This window comes from Astyanax mexicanus, chromosome 19 (assembly GCF_023375975.1).
Source record: "Astyanax mexicanus isolate ESR-SI-001 chromosome 19, AstMex3_surface, whole genome shotgun sequence".
Classification (NCBI taxonomy): Eukaryota; Metazoa; Chordata; class Actinopteri; order Characiformes; family Acestrorhamphidae; genus Astyanax; species Astyanax mexicanus.
The window spans coordinates 21,237,345-21,252,220 of record NC_064426.1 but is presented as its reverse complement, the minus strand read 5'-3'; the positions used below and the strand labels follow the sequence as shown (position 1 = coordinate 21,252,220).

The window sequence follows — 14,876 nt, the reverse complement described above, 5'->3', positions numbered from 1 at the left end:
AGTCAACAATTAATGATTATTCATATTTCTTAAATGTCAATATAATAAAATACGTGTAGTGTGTATGTATTTATAATTGTATTGGCTATGAATAAACAACTGCCTTTATTATTTAGATCTTTACTATTTTATAATTTGAAAAATTCACAGCATGGCAAAAGTTTAAACGTTTTAAATAAATAAAATGTGGTTGCAATGTGCACAACATGCAACAACTCTTAGAAAATGCATTTAAAAAGAAATAAACATTTAATAAACAAAATTGATTCATTAATTATTCTTTGGGGTTATTTACAAGCACAAAACGTCGTGAAAAACACCATACCGCTTAACATCAAGCACCATCCTACTTGGAGGTAGGCTCCGCCTGTTTGGAGGTATGTTCCTCCCCTTTGGAGGTGCTCCAGGCTGCAGCTATACCCTTCTCCCATTTCCACAAATCCGTGCAATGAGGCTTCAAGAATATGGCGTGGGTTGTGCTCCAATAAGCTCACTAGGGCTAGGCCTAAAGCCTTTAGTTGTTTTTTTTCCCCACCTCTGTTCTAAAAAGTTTAGCGCCCGTTTCTCGTATCCACTTTGTCCTAATGTCTGTATATACAGTATTATGCACTGTTATGTGTGTTTTATATGTGCAGTAAATATTGAAGTGTCCCATTTTTTTAAATGCTCCCTTTAACAAAATGGCATTAAGTTAGCTTAGTTGACTATGTTTCTCACAGCGCTTTGGTTTTTTAATTCTTTAAAGTTCTCTTTCCATTTTTTTTTATTACATTTAAAATGTCTAGTTGTGGTCTCTAGTATGAATGATACCAACTGCTAATGACAACACAGCTAAACCCTCACATATAGCAGTAAACTGTCCATACTTTAGCTGTCCATACTAAGGTATTTTTTTCCTTTTGATTTGTATATAAAGACCGAATCAGGACATTGCCTTTTAAGTGAAATATTATAGGCAGGACGTCATCATTTGTTGAGATGCAGACAAAGAGTGTCAATAAACATACTATATTTCAGTGAAGGAATAAATAACTATATCTAATTCTAACTATATGTAATAACTAAACACAAAAAAACTCCACTCACTATGCCTTAACATTATGTGCTGACTGATGACTACAAAATAAACTGTTGATGCAAGAAAAACTGCTCAATCCATATAAAAACTTCTCAAACCAATGCAAATCAGAAAAGAATAGTTCTAAGCTTTATTCATATTTATATTATATGTGTGTATGTGTGAGACTGGTGGAGGAAAACATGCCAGGGTTATTCCTCCAAATATTGAAGACTTTATGAACATAAACTTGTTTTCTTTGCATTATTTGAGCTCTAAAAGCTCTGTATCTTTTTGTGTCCGCCATTTCTCATTTTCTGCAAATAAATGCTCTAAATGACAATATTTGACATTTGGAAGAAATGTTGTCCATAGCTCATAGAATAAAACAACACTGTTCATTTTACCCAAACATATACCTATACATATCAAAACCAGAGAAACTGATTCAGAAACTGAGGCGGTCTCTTATTTTTTTCCACATGTGTGTATATAATAATAAAAAACTAAGAATGAAAAAAGTAATAAAAAAGTAAATAATTAAAAAATCTAAAATATTTCAAAAACCGTTTATATTAGCTATGTAATTAGAACTGTTAAACTAACTGTTTTAAAATAGGATCAGTTATGTTTAAATGTTTAGTCGCCACACAGAGTAACTTATTGTGATTATTAGCCTCTCTGCAGAAGGACTTTTATTTTGAAGTCGGGTAAAGACATTTTCGATCAAAACCTCGAGCTGTCGTTTTTCAGCTGTGTGCTCCGCGGAAAGGCCCGGTGAGAGTTGGCGGTTATTTACTGATATAAACGGTAATCCGCTGTTTTTGTTATGCGGGATATTTAGCGCTGTGTTCGAGATATAGAGAGACGCGGAGGGAGCGGGTCTGGCGGAGCGGAGCTGCGTTGTTTAGCTCGGCTGCTGCAGGAGAGCCGCGGGAGTGTTATGACATTCCCTTTGTCTGAATTAACGGGGCGTTTGGTCGTGTTTTGGTGGTAAACCCGTCGTGTCGCGCGTGTTCTGGGTTTATTTGGTCGTTAGGTTAGTCCGCTTTACTCGGTCGAGGTTCGCGTGGAGCGGAATAATCAGCCATGTCTCTGCACGGCAAGAGGAAAGAGATCTATAAATACGAGGCGCCATGGACCGTGTACGCGATGAACTGGAGCGTCAGACCCGACAAGCGCTTTCGGCTCGCGCTCGGCAGCTTCGTGGAGGAATACAACAACAAGGTAAACAGAAGCTTTTTACACTGTATATTACGAGTTTTGTTATTTGAGGTTTTTATTAATGTTTATTTAGGTTAGTTTAGCTACCAATGGCCTCCATACCCCCTTATGGAGGAGCTCTTGTACTGTGTGTTTAAGTACTCCGACACCTCTAGGTCTCTAATGAACGTTAATGAATATAAAACTACTGTAGAGCTTTTTAATTTACCAGTGGATTCCCTTCAGGGTTTCTATATTAACAAACATACATCTCTGTAAATAATGGCAGGTGTCTTATAGGTTAGTACTGAATAGGCCTGTCACAATAACACATTTTTCATTAAAAAAATATTTTGGGCATCTAACATTTACGTTACACTTGATAAATACTAGCGTTTTAATGAAATTACACATTGCATACAGTTCTGGAAAAAAATCTTAGAGACCTCCTCAGTTTCTGAATCAGTTTTTCTGATTTTGCTATTTATAGGTTTATGTTTAAAATTAACCTTGTTGTTTTATTCTATAAACTACGGACAACATTTCTCCCAAATTACAAATAGAAATGTTGTCATTTGGAGCATTATTTTCAGAAAATGATAAATGGCTGAAAAAACAAAAAAGTGGCAGAGCTTTTAGACCTCAAACAATGCAAAGAAAACAACTTCATATTTATAAAGCTTTAAGAGTTTAGAAATAAATTTTTTGTGGAATAATCCTGGTTTTTAATCACAGTTTTCATGCATCTTGGCATGTTCTTCTCCACCAGTCTTACACACTGCTTTTGGATAAATTTATGCCACTCCTTGTGCAAAAAAAAGCAGTTCAGCTTGGTTTGATGGCTTGTGATTATCCATCCTTCTCTTATTATATATTCCAGACATTTTCAATTTTTGTTTTTAAAGAATATTCAGATATCAATGGTTGATAACAAGGATTACAAAGACAAATGGCCTTGCAATAATATCACAATATTTCAGGGTATGTCAGTGATAACGATATTCTTGATGATATGAGAAAACATTGACAAAAAAATCAAGGACAGAATAATGCAACAGAATAAATATTACCAAACAATAAGATGTGGCACACCCCTAACTGAGATATTAAAAAATACAAGAATTTTATCAGATTTGTAGCAGAAGCCAATGATCCAGAATTCAGGATACAAATAATGCACTCCATATATCCAGGATTAAAGTAAAATAAATGATACTGGACAGATATAATCTGCCTCCTATAGATATATAATAGGAAATGAGAATAGTATTTTTTTTTTGCTAAAAACAGCAAAAAAAGTGGTGATAATTAGGGGTGGGTAATATAGCATGATATTTCAGGGTATAATTTAATTCACGATACTCATAAATGTTGCCGATATTACTGCATATGATACAATATGGCACACACCTAGTCTTGAAACTAATAATACACTGAAGTAAAATAAATGAAAGTCAACAGATATAATTTGAGAATAATATACATTTTATTTTTGATATAAACAGCAAAAAAGTGGTACCCTAATGAACCATATGGCCCTAAATTAAATTACAATATTTCAGATTCAATATTTTCAGAGGATTTTTGCAATATTAGTGCATGTGCTACAATGTGTTATAATGTAGCACACACCTAATTGCTGTCATTGTCATTTCATGAATTTTCATGCTACTGATATTAACGGCTTAATTAGGCAATTTAATTTTATGGTGATGGACTGAATGTTCTGTGTGTAAATGCTGCAGTAGTGAGTGTAGTAACATTTTTACTAAAATTATTTTTTCCCCTTTTAGTTAATTTATCAAGTACCCAAAGAACTTTAAATGGCAAAATAAAGGGTAAAAATATGTGTGTGTGGGGGGGGGGGGGTTCTAAAAGCTTTGGGTTGGTAGTATATGTATGTGTACAAAAATACAGAAAATATTGCATGTTATATGGAATATTGCATCATATTAATAGTACTGATATTCTTCTTTGCTGATTAATAAATCCACCTGCAATGTACAGTTCAGTCTTCTCCTGCTCTTGATTCAGATCTTCTGCTCTAGTCCAAGTTAACATGGCGCTGCAGAACATTACACAGTATAGGGCAGGTGAACTATAGCAGACTACAGTGGCCTAGATAACCAGATGAGATGTGTAAGAAACAGTGTTGGAGGTGAAAGCTGTGCGAGGTTGATTGCATTGAGGATTGGATTTCTCTTGTGTAAACTAGACCAATGTGCTTCATTTCCATCACAGCACCTGAATCTTTATGCTGTAGTTCAGGGGTTTCTTAACCTTTTTTTAGTATAACAGCAAATGCTTTTCCCTCTCTGTGTAGAGTATGTTCCACCGTTTATTAGACAGTAAAAGTAAAAGTAATCCCTTTTAAACATTTAAATATCCCTGTTTGATAATTCAGGTATAAATTCCACTGCTATATCTAGTGCATATCCTTTTATACTTAGCAGTGGAGCCCTCAGGGTTTTTTTTTCAGGGCAGATGAAACTGATTATTTTGATAACTGTGCAATTTTGACAAGCGAGAAACGTTTTTTTGAGCTGTGGATCGATTGTGCAGTTCCATTCATCTCTATTCTGAGTAAATAATTGTATAAGCTTTGTTCATTTTCTGTTGTTTTTCTATTTTACAGCAGCAGGAGATCCTCTGATAAAGTGCTGTTCTCATTTTCTCTCCAGGCAGGACAGTGTTTGACTCCACAGAGCTGAGCTACAGTCACTTTAGCGTGTTAGCTTGTTATGCTAACTGACTAGCGTTATCTAGCGAGCTGTATCTGCTTCTTTGGCGGTGCTGTTCTACACAGCACTGAGCAGCACCTCTAGTGGTATGGCTGTCTGAGGAAAAAAATGCATACTGGTTTTAATTTCCCCTCCACTATATTAACCTGATGAACCGATGTACCACCCAGCACTAGTCCGGAGTAACACTTGTGCAGTTAATTAACAGTATGTTACAGAAATGTGAAGGTCATACAGTTCAACAGAAAAAGAATAAGCCTTTTTTGGTTGAATTAAGGGTGTTACAACAATGAACTATGGATGGCCGTATATTTCTTTAGCACCAGAACTGAGCACAAGCATTATGGATCATCATCACTGTACAAAACTCTGTTTTCAGTGTGTCTCTGATATGCATTTCTTTCTCCTTGTTCTTTTTATGTACAGGTGCAGCTGGTTGGCCTCGATGAGGAGAGCTCTGAGTTTGTGTGCAGGAACACGTTTGATCACCCCTATCCCACCACCAAGATCATGTGGATTCCTGACACTAAGGGGGTCTACCCAGACCTGCTGGCCACGAGTGGAGATTACCTGAGGATCTGGAGGGTATGAACACTCAAGCTTTGGATTCACTTCCCATGTCGATTAAATTAATAATCAAATAATGTACTGGAGATGGCAACACCAGCTCATCGCTCAAGATCAAACGTAGGCTAGATTTTAGATATGTAAGATATGCTTATGGGGTTAGGTTAATGTACGTCTAAACCAAATTATTATTATTATTTTTTTAAGTTAAAAATCTTGGTGGCTAATGGTAGCTCTAAGCAGCCTTTCTCTTTAAGAGATTTTCCACCAAAATAACTGTGGTTCTTGAACCAGTTCCATTCAGGCTAATGAGAACTGTGGTGCTTTTCAGCAAACCAGCCCATGTTTTCACCAGTTTCAGTGAAACCATCAAAACGTCACATCATACATCATCAACAGAGGGCGTGGCACAGTGGTGGTGAATACGGTTCATGCTAAAGAAGTTAGTATTTTTTTAGATCCCACTGTGAACGAACGTTCCCAGTTCCCGAACCTACTTTTGTTGGTGAAAACATGGCCACCCGTAAAAATTAGGTTCGCAAACTTTACCAGTTCCATGGGGGGGGGGGGGGTGGGATGTGATATTTGAGCTAAATATGAAGAGCCTTTTCAGATATTACTGATATTACACCCTTTTTAGGGCTGACGTTTTTTAGGCTTAGACATTTCCCCATAAGAATCCATTCAAATGTGTCCGTAAACGTATTGTCAAATTTTAAACAACTCCACAGGTTACAGTTTTTTAACTAGAACCGTGATAAGGTTTACCGGTATACTAGTAGAACTTTTTTCTTTACTTTCTCACTGTCAATATGTCTTTCTCCATCAGGTGAATGACACAGAGACTCGTCTCGAATGCCTTCTGAACAACAACAAAAATTCAGACTTCTGCGCTCCTCTGACTTCTTTTGACTGGAATGAGGTCGACCCCAATCTTCTAGGTAAAAAAGCTGCTGCATCATATGTGTAGTATTATGTTTTTCTTTTCTTTTTCTTTTTTTTTTTTTTGCATCATGTCAAAATGTAATTAACAACTGTTCAATATGGTCTTTCAGGCACTTCCAGTATCGACACCACCTGTACCATATGGGGTCTGGAGACAGGGCAGGTTCTGGGGAGGGTAAACCTGGTATCTGGTCATGTCAAGACCCAGCTCATCGCCCACGACAAAGAGGTGAGAGATTTCAGTTTCATTTTCCTGAATCCCCATCACCTCGACCTCAACACAGGAAACATAATAAACACAGGACTGGGTTTATAGGCAGCTCACTTCAGTCTTCTAAAAATGTGTTTATGTATATTATCGTTTAATCCCTAGCCTTTTGGCAACAACAGAGATGAGGATAATAAACACATAATAAGAATAATATACTGCATTGCTTAATGTATTTGTTCCTTGTCTAACTAAGGTACATGTCAATTTGAATAATGCTTTTCAAGCCTAAATGATCTGAAGTCTTAAATTTTCCAAAATATAATGGTGTTTAGAGCGTGGCAATATCAAATAAGTAAACCTGTGGTGAAGAATTTAACTTGTAATAGTTTATTTGTAATAAATAATAATAATAAATTCCTGGTATTCACTTATTAAGGAGTATTTTATCCTCTTCAGTAACAGAGATGCCGTAAAGCATCAACAAAGTATCATAGAGAAATGTCTTTCTATATAATAAGTATCACAGAATCACATTATTTTGAATTAGGGCTGGGGCGACGCGTCGAAATAATCGACGTCATCGATTACGAAAATACATCGATTTGCATAACGTGCGTCGGCGCGTCGTAAATATGTTAATTAACACGGTAACATAGAAGCATAGAACTATTATTTAATTAAAATGATTTTTAAGAACAGCTAAACACAGTTCTGCAAGTCAAACGCGGAGGAGTTCACGTGCAAGAGAGAGAGAGAGAGAGAGAGAGAGAGAGAGAGAGAGAGACACACACACACACACAGAGAGAGAGAGAGAGAGAGACACAGAGAGAGAGAGAGAGAGAGAGAGAGAGAGAGAGAGAGATTCGCTTGTTCTGGTGAGAGCTCATATTCTAGTCCCATTCATAATTCTACAGCTCCCTCAGTGTTTTCTGCCGTATTTTGCGGCTAGCGCGAGCGCTTACAACTGACACCGTGGACCGCGAGGTGCCGCCGCGCTTGTGCCGAATCCGACTCTCTGCTGAATCTGACTCCCGCTTCGCGGACAGAATCGGCACAACACCCCCGCTGTAGAACTGCGGTAGTGAAAACAGCGCTTATAAATAAATTAGTTTAGTTTCACTTTCAGTTTTCGTTATTTTTTTTTTTTATAAAAATATAATTAAAAAACAGACGCCTACATCTCGGACTATTTTCTGGAGCCCGGGTCGGATTTACGGGCGGGCCTCGGGTCATGTCGGGTTCGGGCAGAGAATCTAAGCTCTAGAGAGCTTGGACTCCGGAGAGCAATCTCCAGCTACAAAAAAACGCCAGCGGGCATCTAAAGTTTGGGAGCATTTCACGCAAAAGGGCAACAATGTGGTCTTCTGCCATACGTGCAAAAGGAGCACTTGAAGCGCAAACATCCAGGAGCACTATGTCAACAGGGTCACACAGTAAGTTACCGTTTACATCAGGGTCTCCGCGGGTGTCCTTAAAAAGACTTAAGGCTGTCTACCAAAGGTTTTAAACCTGCCACAGGCAGAAATTATACATTTTGGTTTATATTTGTGCATGGCATTTCACAGTTTCCAGAAACAGTAGCATTATTCATAAGTTCAGGTGTTTAGCTAAGCTAGCTGCCTTAAGTTATTTTAGCCAGCGCCGTCGGCGCTGCGGTGTTACACCGTTTTCTGTCACCGTCGGAATTTTGTGACCAGTGCTCACGGTTATGAGCGTTCATTGGCAAAACGGAAGCTTTCTATACCTACACCTTACCCTCAGCCCTAAACTTAACCGTTTTGGCCAGTCGGGGTAAACATTAGAAACGAACACGTTTCGAATCGGCCAGTGCACCGGTCTGCTGAGAACTACTTGCCCGTGGTCACAAAATCTAGCGGTCACAGAGAACAGTGCAAACACGGTTGTGGTGTATGGGAGCTTATTCATTTTTAGCGTTATAGATCTAAACGTGTTGTACATGTAAGTGATTATAAGTGTGGGGTTTGGTTTAGTAGGCTTGTGTTGTTGTTGTTGTTATTATATATAAATATAGTATTTTATCGTTTGCTTTAAAACGTAAAATAATAATTATTTAAATATGTTTCTCAATAAATAGATTAGTCGACTAATCGAAAAAAATAATCGTTAGAATAATCGTTTAAAAAATAATCGTTAGGGACAGCCCTATTTTGAATACATCGATATCTTGTGCAACAAATTGTAATATATCATACAGTGAGCTGCCCTGTGATTCCCACCCCTAGTCAGCAGTAGTAAACACTTTTTCTGCATATAGTATGTATATTTATCTTTGTGGTTGGGCTGCAGGTGTACGACATTGCATTCAGTCGTGCGGGTGGAGGGCGAGACATGTTTGCGTCTGTTGGAGCAGACGGTTCAGTGCGTATGTTTGACCTCCGTCACCTGGAGCACAGCACCATCATCTACGAAGACCCTCAACACCACCCGCTGCTCCGCCTCTGCTGGAACAAGCAGGACCCCAACTACCTGGCCACCATGGCCATGGATGGCATGGAGGTAACATCAGTCAGTGGGGGTTTGGCTGGGGTTCAGTTAGAACATGATAATCATAGAAGCTCAATCACTTAAGAACCCTGGTCTCATGAGTGGACTTTATTTCTGTATTTGGTTTAACAGACAAGCATTTGGAATGCAGCCAATATCACTATGTATAATACCTTATTTTTATTTAACAAATAATGAACATAGGCTTACTAACAGTGAAGAATATCTGTTACCAAAAGAAGCGAAATTAGTGCTGCGTTTTTAAATCTTCCACTCGCTTTTTATTTCTTGTTTTTACTTTGGTGTCTGCAGTCTCTGCTCAGTAGACGCTGTTGTAGTAGAATTTTTTGAGTGTAGTTTGTGTTAAACTCTGGTTTAAAGTGGTGATTCTGCTGTAGGTGGTCATTCTTGACGTACGTGTGCCCTGCACGCCGGTGGCCCGACTGAATAATCACCGTGCCTGTGTGAATGGCATCGCATGGGCCCCACACTCCTCTTGCCACATTTGTACTGCAGGTAAGAGACCAGCACAGCTACACACAAGTACACACACACACACACACACATATCTCATAGATACCTCAAAGCGAAGACTAGAGTCCCAAAGATACCTCAAAGCTTAGGCTAGAGTCCTAAATATACCTCAAAGCTTAGGCTAGAGACCCAAAAATCCCTCAAAGGTTAGACTAGAGCCCTAAAGATGCATCAAGGCTTAGACAAGAGCCCCAAAGATATCTCAAAGCCTAGACTAAAGCCTTAAATATACATCAGAGTTTAGGCTAGAGTCCCATAGATACCTTAAAGCATAGGCTAGAGTCACAAAGATGCATCAAAACATTAACTAGGGCCCTAAAAATACCTCAAAGCTTAGAGCAGAGCCCCAAAAATACCTCAAAGCTTAGATTAGAGCCCCAAAAATACCTCAAAGCTTAGATTAGAGCACCAAAGAAACCTTACAGCTTAGACTAGAACGCCAAAGATGCAGCAAAGCTTAAGCAAGAGCCCCAAAGATACCTCAAAACTTAGGTTAGAGCCTTAAATATACCTGAGGCTAGAATCCCATAGATAATTCCGACAGATGACTCAAAGCTTAGCTAAGAGCCCTAAAGATACCTCAAAGCTTAGACTAGAACCTTAAATATAAATCAAAGCTTAGAATAAAGCACAAAGATATCTCAAAGCTTAAACTAGAACCCTAAAGATGCATTAAAGCTTAGGCTAGAGCCCCAAAAATACCTCAAAGCTTAGACTAGAACCCTAAAGATGCATTTAAGCTTAGGCTAGAACCCTTAAGATACATCAAAGCTTAGACTAGAACCCTAAAGATACATCAAAGCTTAGACTAGAACCCTAAATATAAATCAAAGGTTAGACTAGAACCCTAAAGATGCATGTAAGCTTAGACTAGAACCCTAAAGATACATCAAAGCTTAGACTAGAACCCTAAAGATAAAATAAGGCTTAGACTAAAGCCCAAAGATACCTCAAAGCTTAGACTAGAACCCTAAAGATGCAGTAAAGCTTAGGCTACAGCCCCTAATATACATCAAAGCTTAGACTAGAACCCTAAAGATACATCAAAGCTTAGACTAGAACCCTAAATATAAATCAAAGCTTAGGCTAGAGCCCCAAAGATACCTCAAAGCTTAGGCTAGAGCCCCAAAGATACCTCAAAGCTTTAACTAGAACCCTAAAGATGCATTAAAGCTTAGGCTAGAACCCTTAAGATACATCAAAGCTTGGACTAAAGCCCCAAAGATACAACAAAGCTTAGACTAGAACCCTAAAGATGCATTAAAGCTTAGACTAGAGCTCCAAAGATACAACAAAGCTTAGATTAGAACCATAAAGATGCATTGAAGCTTAGGCTAGAGACCCAAAGATACCTCAAAGGTTAGACTAGAACCCTAAAGATGCATGTAAGCTTAGACTAGAACCCTAAAGATACATCAAAGCTTAGACTAGAACCCTAAAGATAAATTAAAGCTTAGACTAAAGCCCAAAGATACCTCAAAGCTTAGACTAGAACCCTAAAGATGCATTGAAGCTTAGGCTAGAGACCCAAAGATACCTCAAAGCTTAGACTAGAACCCTAAAGATGCATTAAAGCATAGACTAGAACCCTTAAGTTACATCAAAGCTTAGGCTAGAGCCCCAAAGATACCTCACTGTCTTAACCGTGTCTGTTTTTGAACAGTCCTCTTTACCTGGTCCTCTCTCTCTTTAATTTAAACTGTAGCGGACGATCACCAGGCACTCATCTGGGACATTCAGCAGATGCCGCGGGCCATCGAGGACCCCATCCTGGCGTACACGGCTGAGGGAGAAATCAACAACGTGCAGTGGGCGTCCACTCAGCCCGACTGGATCGCCATCTGCTATAACAACTGCTTGGAAATCCTGCGGGTTTAACAGCGAAGCTGATACTGGCCCTGATTCTTCACCAAACGAGAGCAGGGCTAGTGCCAGCGAGAGAGATGAAGAGGAGGAGGAGGAGGGAGAAGATAATAGAGGAGAAGGAGAAGGAGAAGAAGAAGAAAATGATGAAGAGGGTGGAGGAGATGGGGAAGGAGAAGAAGGAGAAGAAGAGGAAGGAGGGAGTGGCTGGTTTCTGTGCTGTTGTAGGGGTCTAGAGGTTGCTGGTGGGTTTGGGTAGGGTGAGTGAGTGATTAGTGTGTATGCGTGTGTGTGTGTGGGGGGGGGCGGGGGGGGTTTGTTAATAGATGTGTGGTTTTGTTGCATTTCATTTAGTTTTGTTTGTCTTTTATTATTTTCTGTTGTTATTTTCGTATGTTAGACTCACATCGGGTCCCTTTTCTTCAGTTTGCGATGTAACTGTTGATGGCAGGTTCTTATTTTTGCGATTATTGCGATGATATCGAGATTACGATGTGTGTAGCAACATATCATCGCAGTGAACACGGCAGACCAGTTTCCAGACCAGTATATATATGTATAAAAAGAAATGCTCTCGATGTTTCTCAGTGTAAGCACCCTCCGTTTTCAAGTAGAAAAGACTATAGTTACCCAGCGCCGGCACTGAGATTACCTTGGAATGATGCTTTATATTTTATTAGCTTGTGGCAAATCTTGAAGTACAAATCTGCTCAAATATGCCAAAACCCTGTTTAATTTCTGTCTCGCATCTCAAAACATGCCATGTTTTTTTTAATTTTTTTTTTTTAAACCACGTCAATGGTATGCTATTATTCAGGTCTGTCAACCACACATATAATGGCTGAAATTTGCTGCATTTGATTGACAGCTGTGAGCATGCTAAATAGACTTGAGCTTAGAAATGTGTAGGGAATTGTAGTTCATCCTGACAGTCTGGTCATCTTAAACTTCAGTTATTAGCCAAACATCTTGTATCCGAATCAAAAATAGACTTCTACAAAGTCTATCGACAATATTACTACTACCTTGTTTTTACACTCATTTACCATTTCTTTTTTGAGCATATAGGAGAACTTTGTAGTTCTAAAGCTAAAGTGATTGACTGTAGTCCTGTATCTGTTTCTCTGCAGATTTTTTATCCTCTTTTAACCATGTTCTTCAATGGTCAGGACCCCACAGAACCACCACAATGCAGGTTTTATTTGGGTGGTGCTTTATTCTGTGTTTGTGTGTGGCGTTCTAGTACAAGTAAGTATATCAGACACAGCAGTGCTGCTGACGTTTTTAAACACCTCAGTTTTTTCTCTCCTGAAAACTGTTTATTTGGGCAAGTAAAGCGTTTCCGTTTATTTACAATAAGTTTAGATATCCAGATTTTCACTAACGCTAAAGATACTTGTAATGCCGGCGAACTGCTGCACGACAGCGCAACACTGAAGAACCCTGAGTGTTCCAATAAACCAGCGCGATATTAGCTAGCAGTTTGTTCCACGTAGCTAGTTCTACTCCCCTCTGAACGGCCAAAAAGCTAGCGCTTAGCTGGGAATGCTAATACTGCTACAGCAGTGCAAATTAGGGTTAGCAGCAGACTATAGGCCTGTAATACTCATCGTTGAATGGCGCTAAACGGGTAATGCCAATACTGCTGGAGAAACTTCACTGAAACTCTGTATAAAGCTGCACTTCAGCGCAGCGGATTTACTGCTCCTTACAACCTGACTGGTAAAATTCATACACGAGGCACACCTGATGATTTTTGGGGAAATTAAAGTATTTTAAGTGGGCCTTATAGTGCGAAACATACAGACTATAAATTTAAACTAAAGGATGACCAACACAAACTATGCAGCTTCTGTCTCTTTACTTTACATCTACGACATAGAGACAGGAGTAGGATGTTAAAAACTCCAGCAGCACTGCTGTGTCTGATCCGCTGTAGAAGGGAACGACTACAAAGTGATGGTCAGTGGTGCTTATCAAATGGACAAATGGAGTGTAGAAACAACTGGACTGTGTAACACAAGCCGCTCTTGTCTATCCAGAAGAAGGATGGACCAGAAACCAGTCTGGCCTTTTTTAAACGGGTGGTACTTTTAGGGGGAAAAACCCTGAAAAAGTGAGATTTTTCCAGTCTTTTTTTCCAGATTTTTCTCACTTGTGTCCTCTCCAATCTCTTCTCACGCCTCATCCCTTTCTCTTTTGTTGCCGTTTGGAAGGTCACTCCCTTTCACAGCATGTTTGTGCTCAATGTGAGAGATGTACATACATATATAAATATTATAAATAAGCTAGGGCAATGTTGTGACTCTTTCTTTAGTTCTCCAGATGAAGTTTGGCGTCTCCGGTCTCGTTGGCTCAGTCCGGGAAACATTTTGGCTGTGATGCGAGTTTATCCTACATTGTAATAGTTCTGTGTTGCAGGACAGCTGCAGGTGAATTTGGTGGAATGGACGGCTCACGCGAGCTCATTCTGATCCAGTCCTATCTGACAGAGTGCATATGTGATTACATGTGTGTGCCCAAACGCAGTGTTTTTTCTAATAATAAACTTGCATTGTTCTTCCAGAAAACTTGCCGTTTCGTGTTTGATTTTTGTGTTCGAGAGACAGTATGCCAGAGGCAGTACAAGCAGTTCAGCTTGATTTGGTTTGTGACCATCTTACATGATTAAATTGAGAGGTTTTTCAATGGGGTTCAGGTCTGGAGACCGTCAACTTATTTGAATGTCAGTCAGGATAACAAAGTGACCTATAAAAAGAATGTCTCTCTAGAAAAAGGACATTTTTTGATGAGAAGCAAAGGAGATCCAGGCTAAAGTTTGCAGATGCTTCAGCAAGGCTGGAATTGGGCAGTTTGGTCGAATGACGCATGAATCAAGCTGCATACAAGGTTATCCTGGAAGAAAACTTACTTCCTTCTAAATTCGCAATTTTCCCCAACTCTGAAGGACAATGCTCAATTCCACACATCTGGATCAATTAAGGTGTGGATGAAAGACCATCAGATCAAGACCCTGTCATGGCCAGTATAATCTCCAGCCCTGAATTCCATTGAAAACATATGGAATGTAGGGCTGTCCCTAACGATTATTTTTTAAACGATTATTCTAACGATTATTTTTTTCGATTAGTCGACTAATCTATTTATTGAGAAACATATTTAAATAATTATTATTTTACGTTTTAAAGCAAACGATAAAATACTATATTTATATATAATAACAACAACAACAACACAAGCCTACTAAACC

The 14,876-nt window shown here is 38.9% G+C and overlaps 1 protein-coding gene across 2 annotated transcripts; it reads left to right on the top strand.

Annotated features, from left to right (window-relative positions):
• The first annotated feature begins 1,767 nt into the window (after nucleotides 1-1,767).
• On the top strand, nucleotides 1,768-14,196 carry dcaf7 (ddb1 and cul4 associated factor 7). Of its 2 annotated transcripts, none has more exons than XM_022677363.2 (7): nucleotides 1,768-2,284; nucleotides 5,428-5,586; nucleotides 6,398-6,509; nucleotides 6,624-6,742; nucleotides 9,032-9,241; nucleotides 9,628-9,745; nucleotides 11,466-14,196. In XM_022677363.2, exons 1-7 carry the CDS (start codon nucleotides 2,147-2,149, stop codon nucleotides 11,639-11,641), a joined length of 1,032 nt encoding a protein of 343 aa, XP_022533084.1. In that variant the 5' UTR covers nucleotides 1,768-2,146; the 3' UTR covers nucleotides 11,642-14,196. The 2 variants fall into 2 exon arrangements, with proteins under 2 accessions (XP_022533084.1, XP_022533090.1); XM_022677369.2 differs by having other exon boundaries at nucleotides 1,769-2,284; nucleotides 11,469-14,196.
• Nucleotides 14,197-14,876: the final 680 nt, after the last annotated feature.

Bases quoted from the DNA above. Each gene is read 5' to 3' on its own strand.
- dcaf7 (XM_022677363.2), top strand. From the start codon at position 2,147: ATGTCTCTGCACGGCAAGAGGAAAGAGATCTATAAATACGAGGCGCCA. The intron at 5,587-6,397 runs GTATGAACACTC...TTTCTCCATCAG, and splicing joins ATTACCTGAGGATCTGGAGG to GTGAATGACACAGAGACTCG. The intron at 6,743-9,031 runs GTGAGAGATTTC...GTTGGGCTGCAG, and splicing joins TCATCGCCCACGACAAAGAG to GTGTACGACATTGCATTCAG.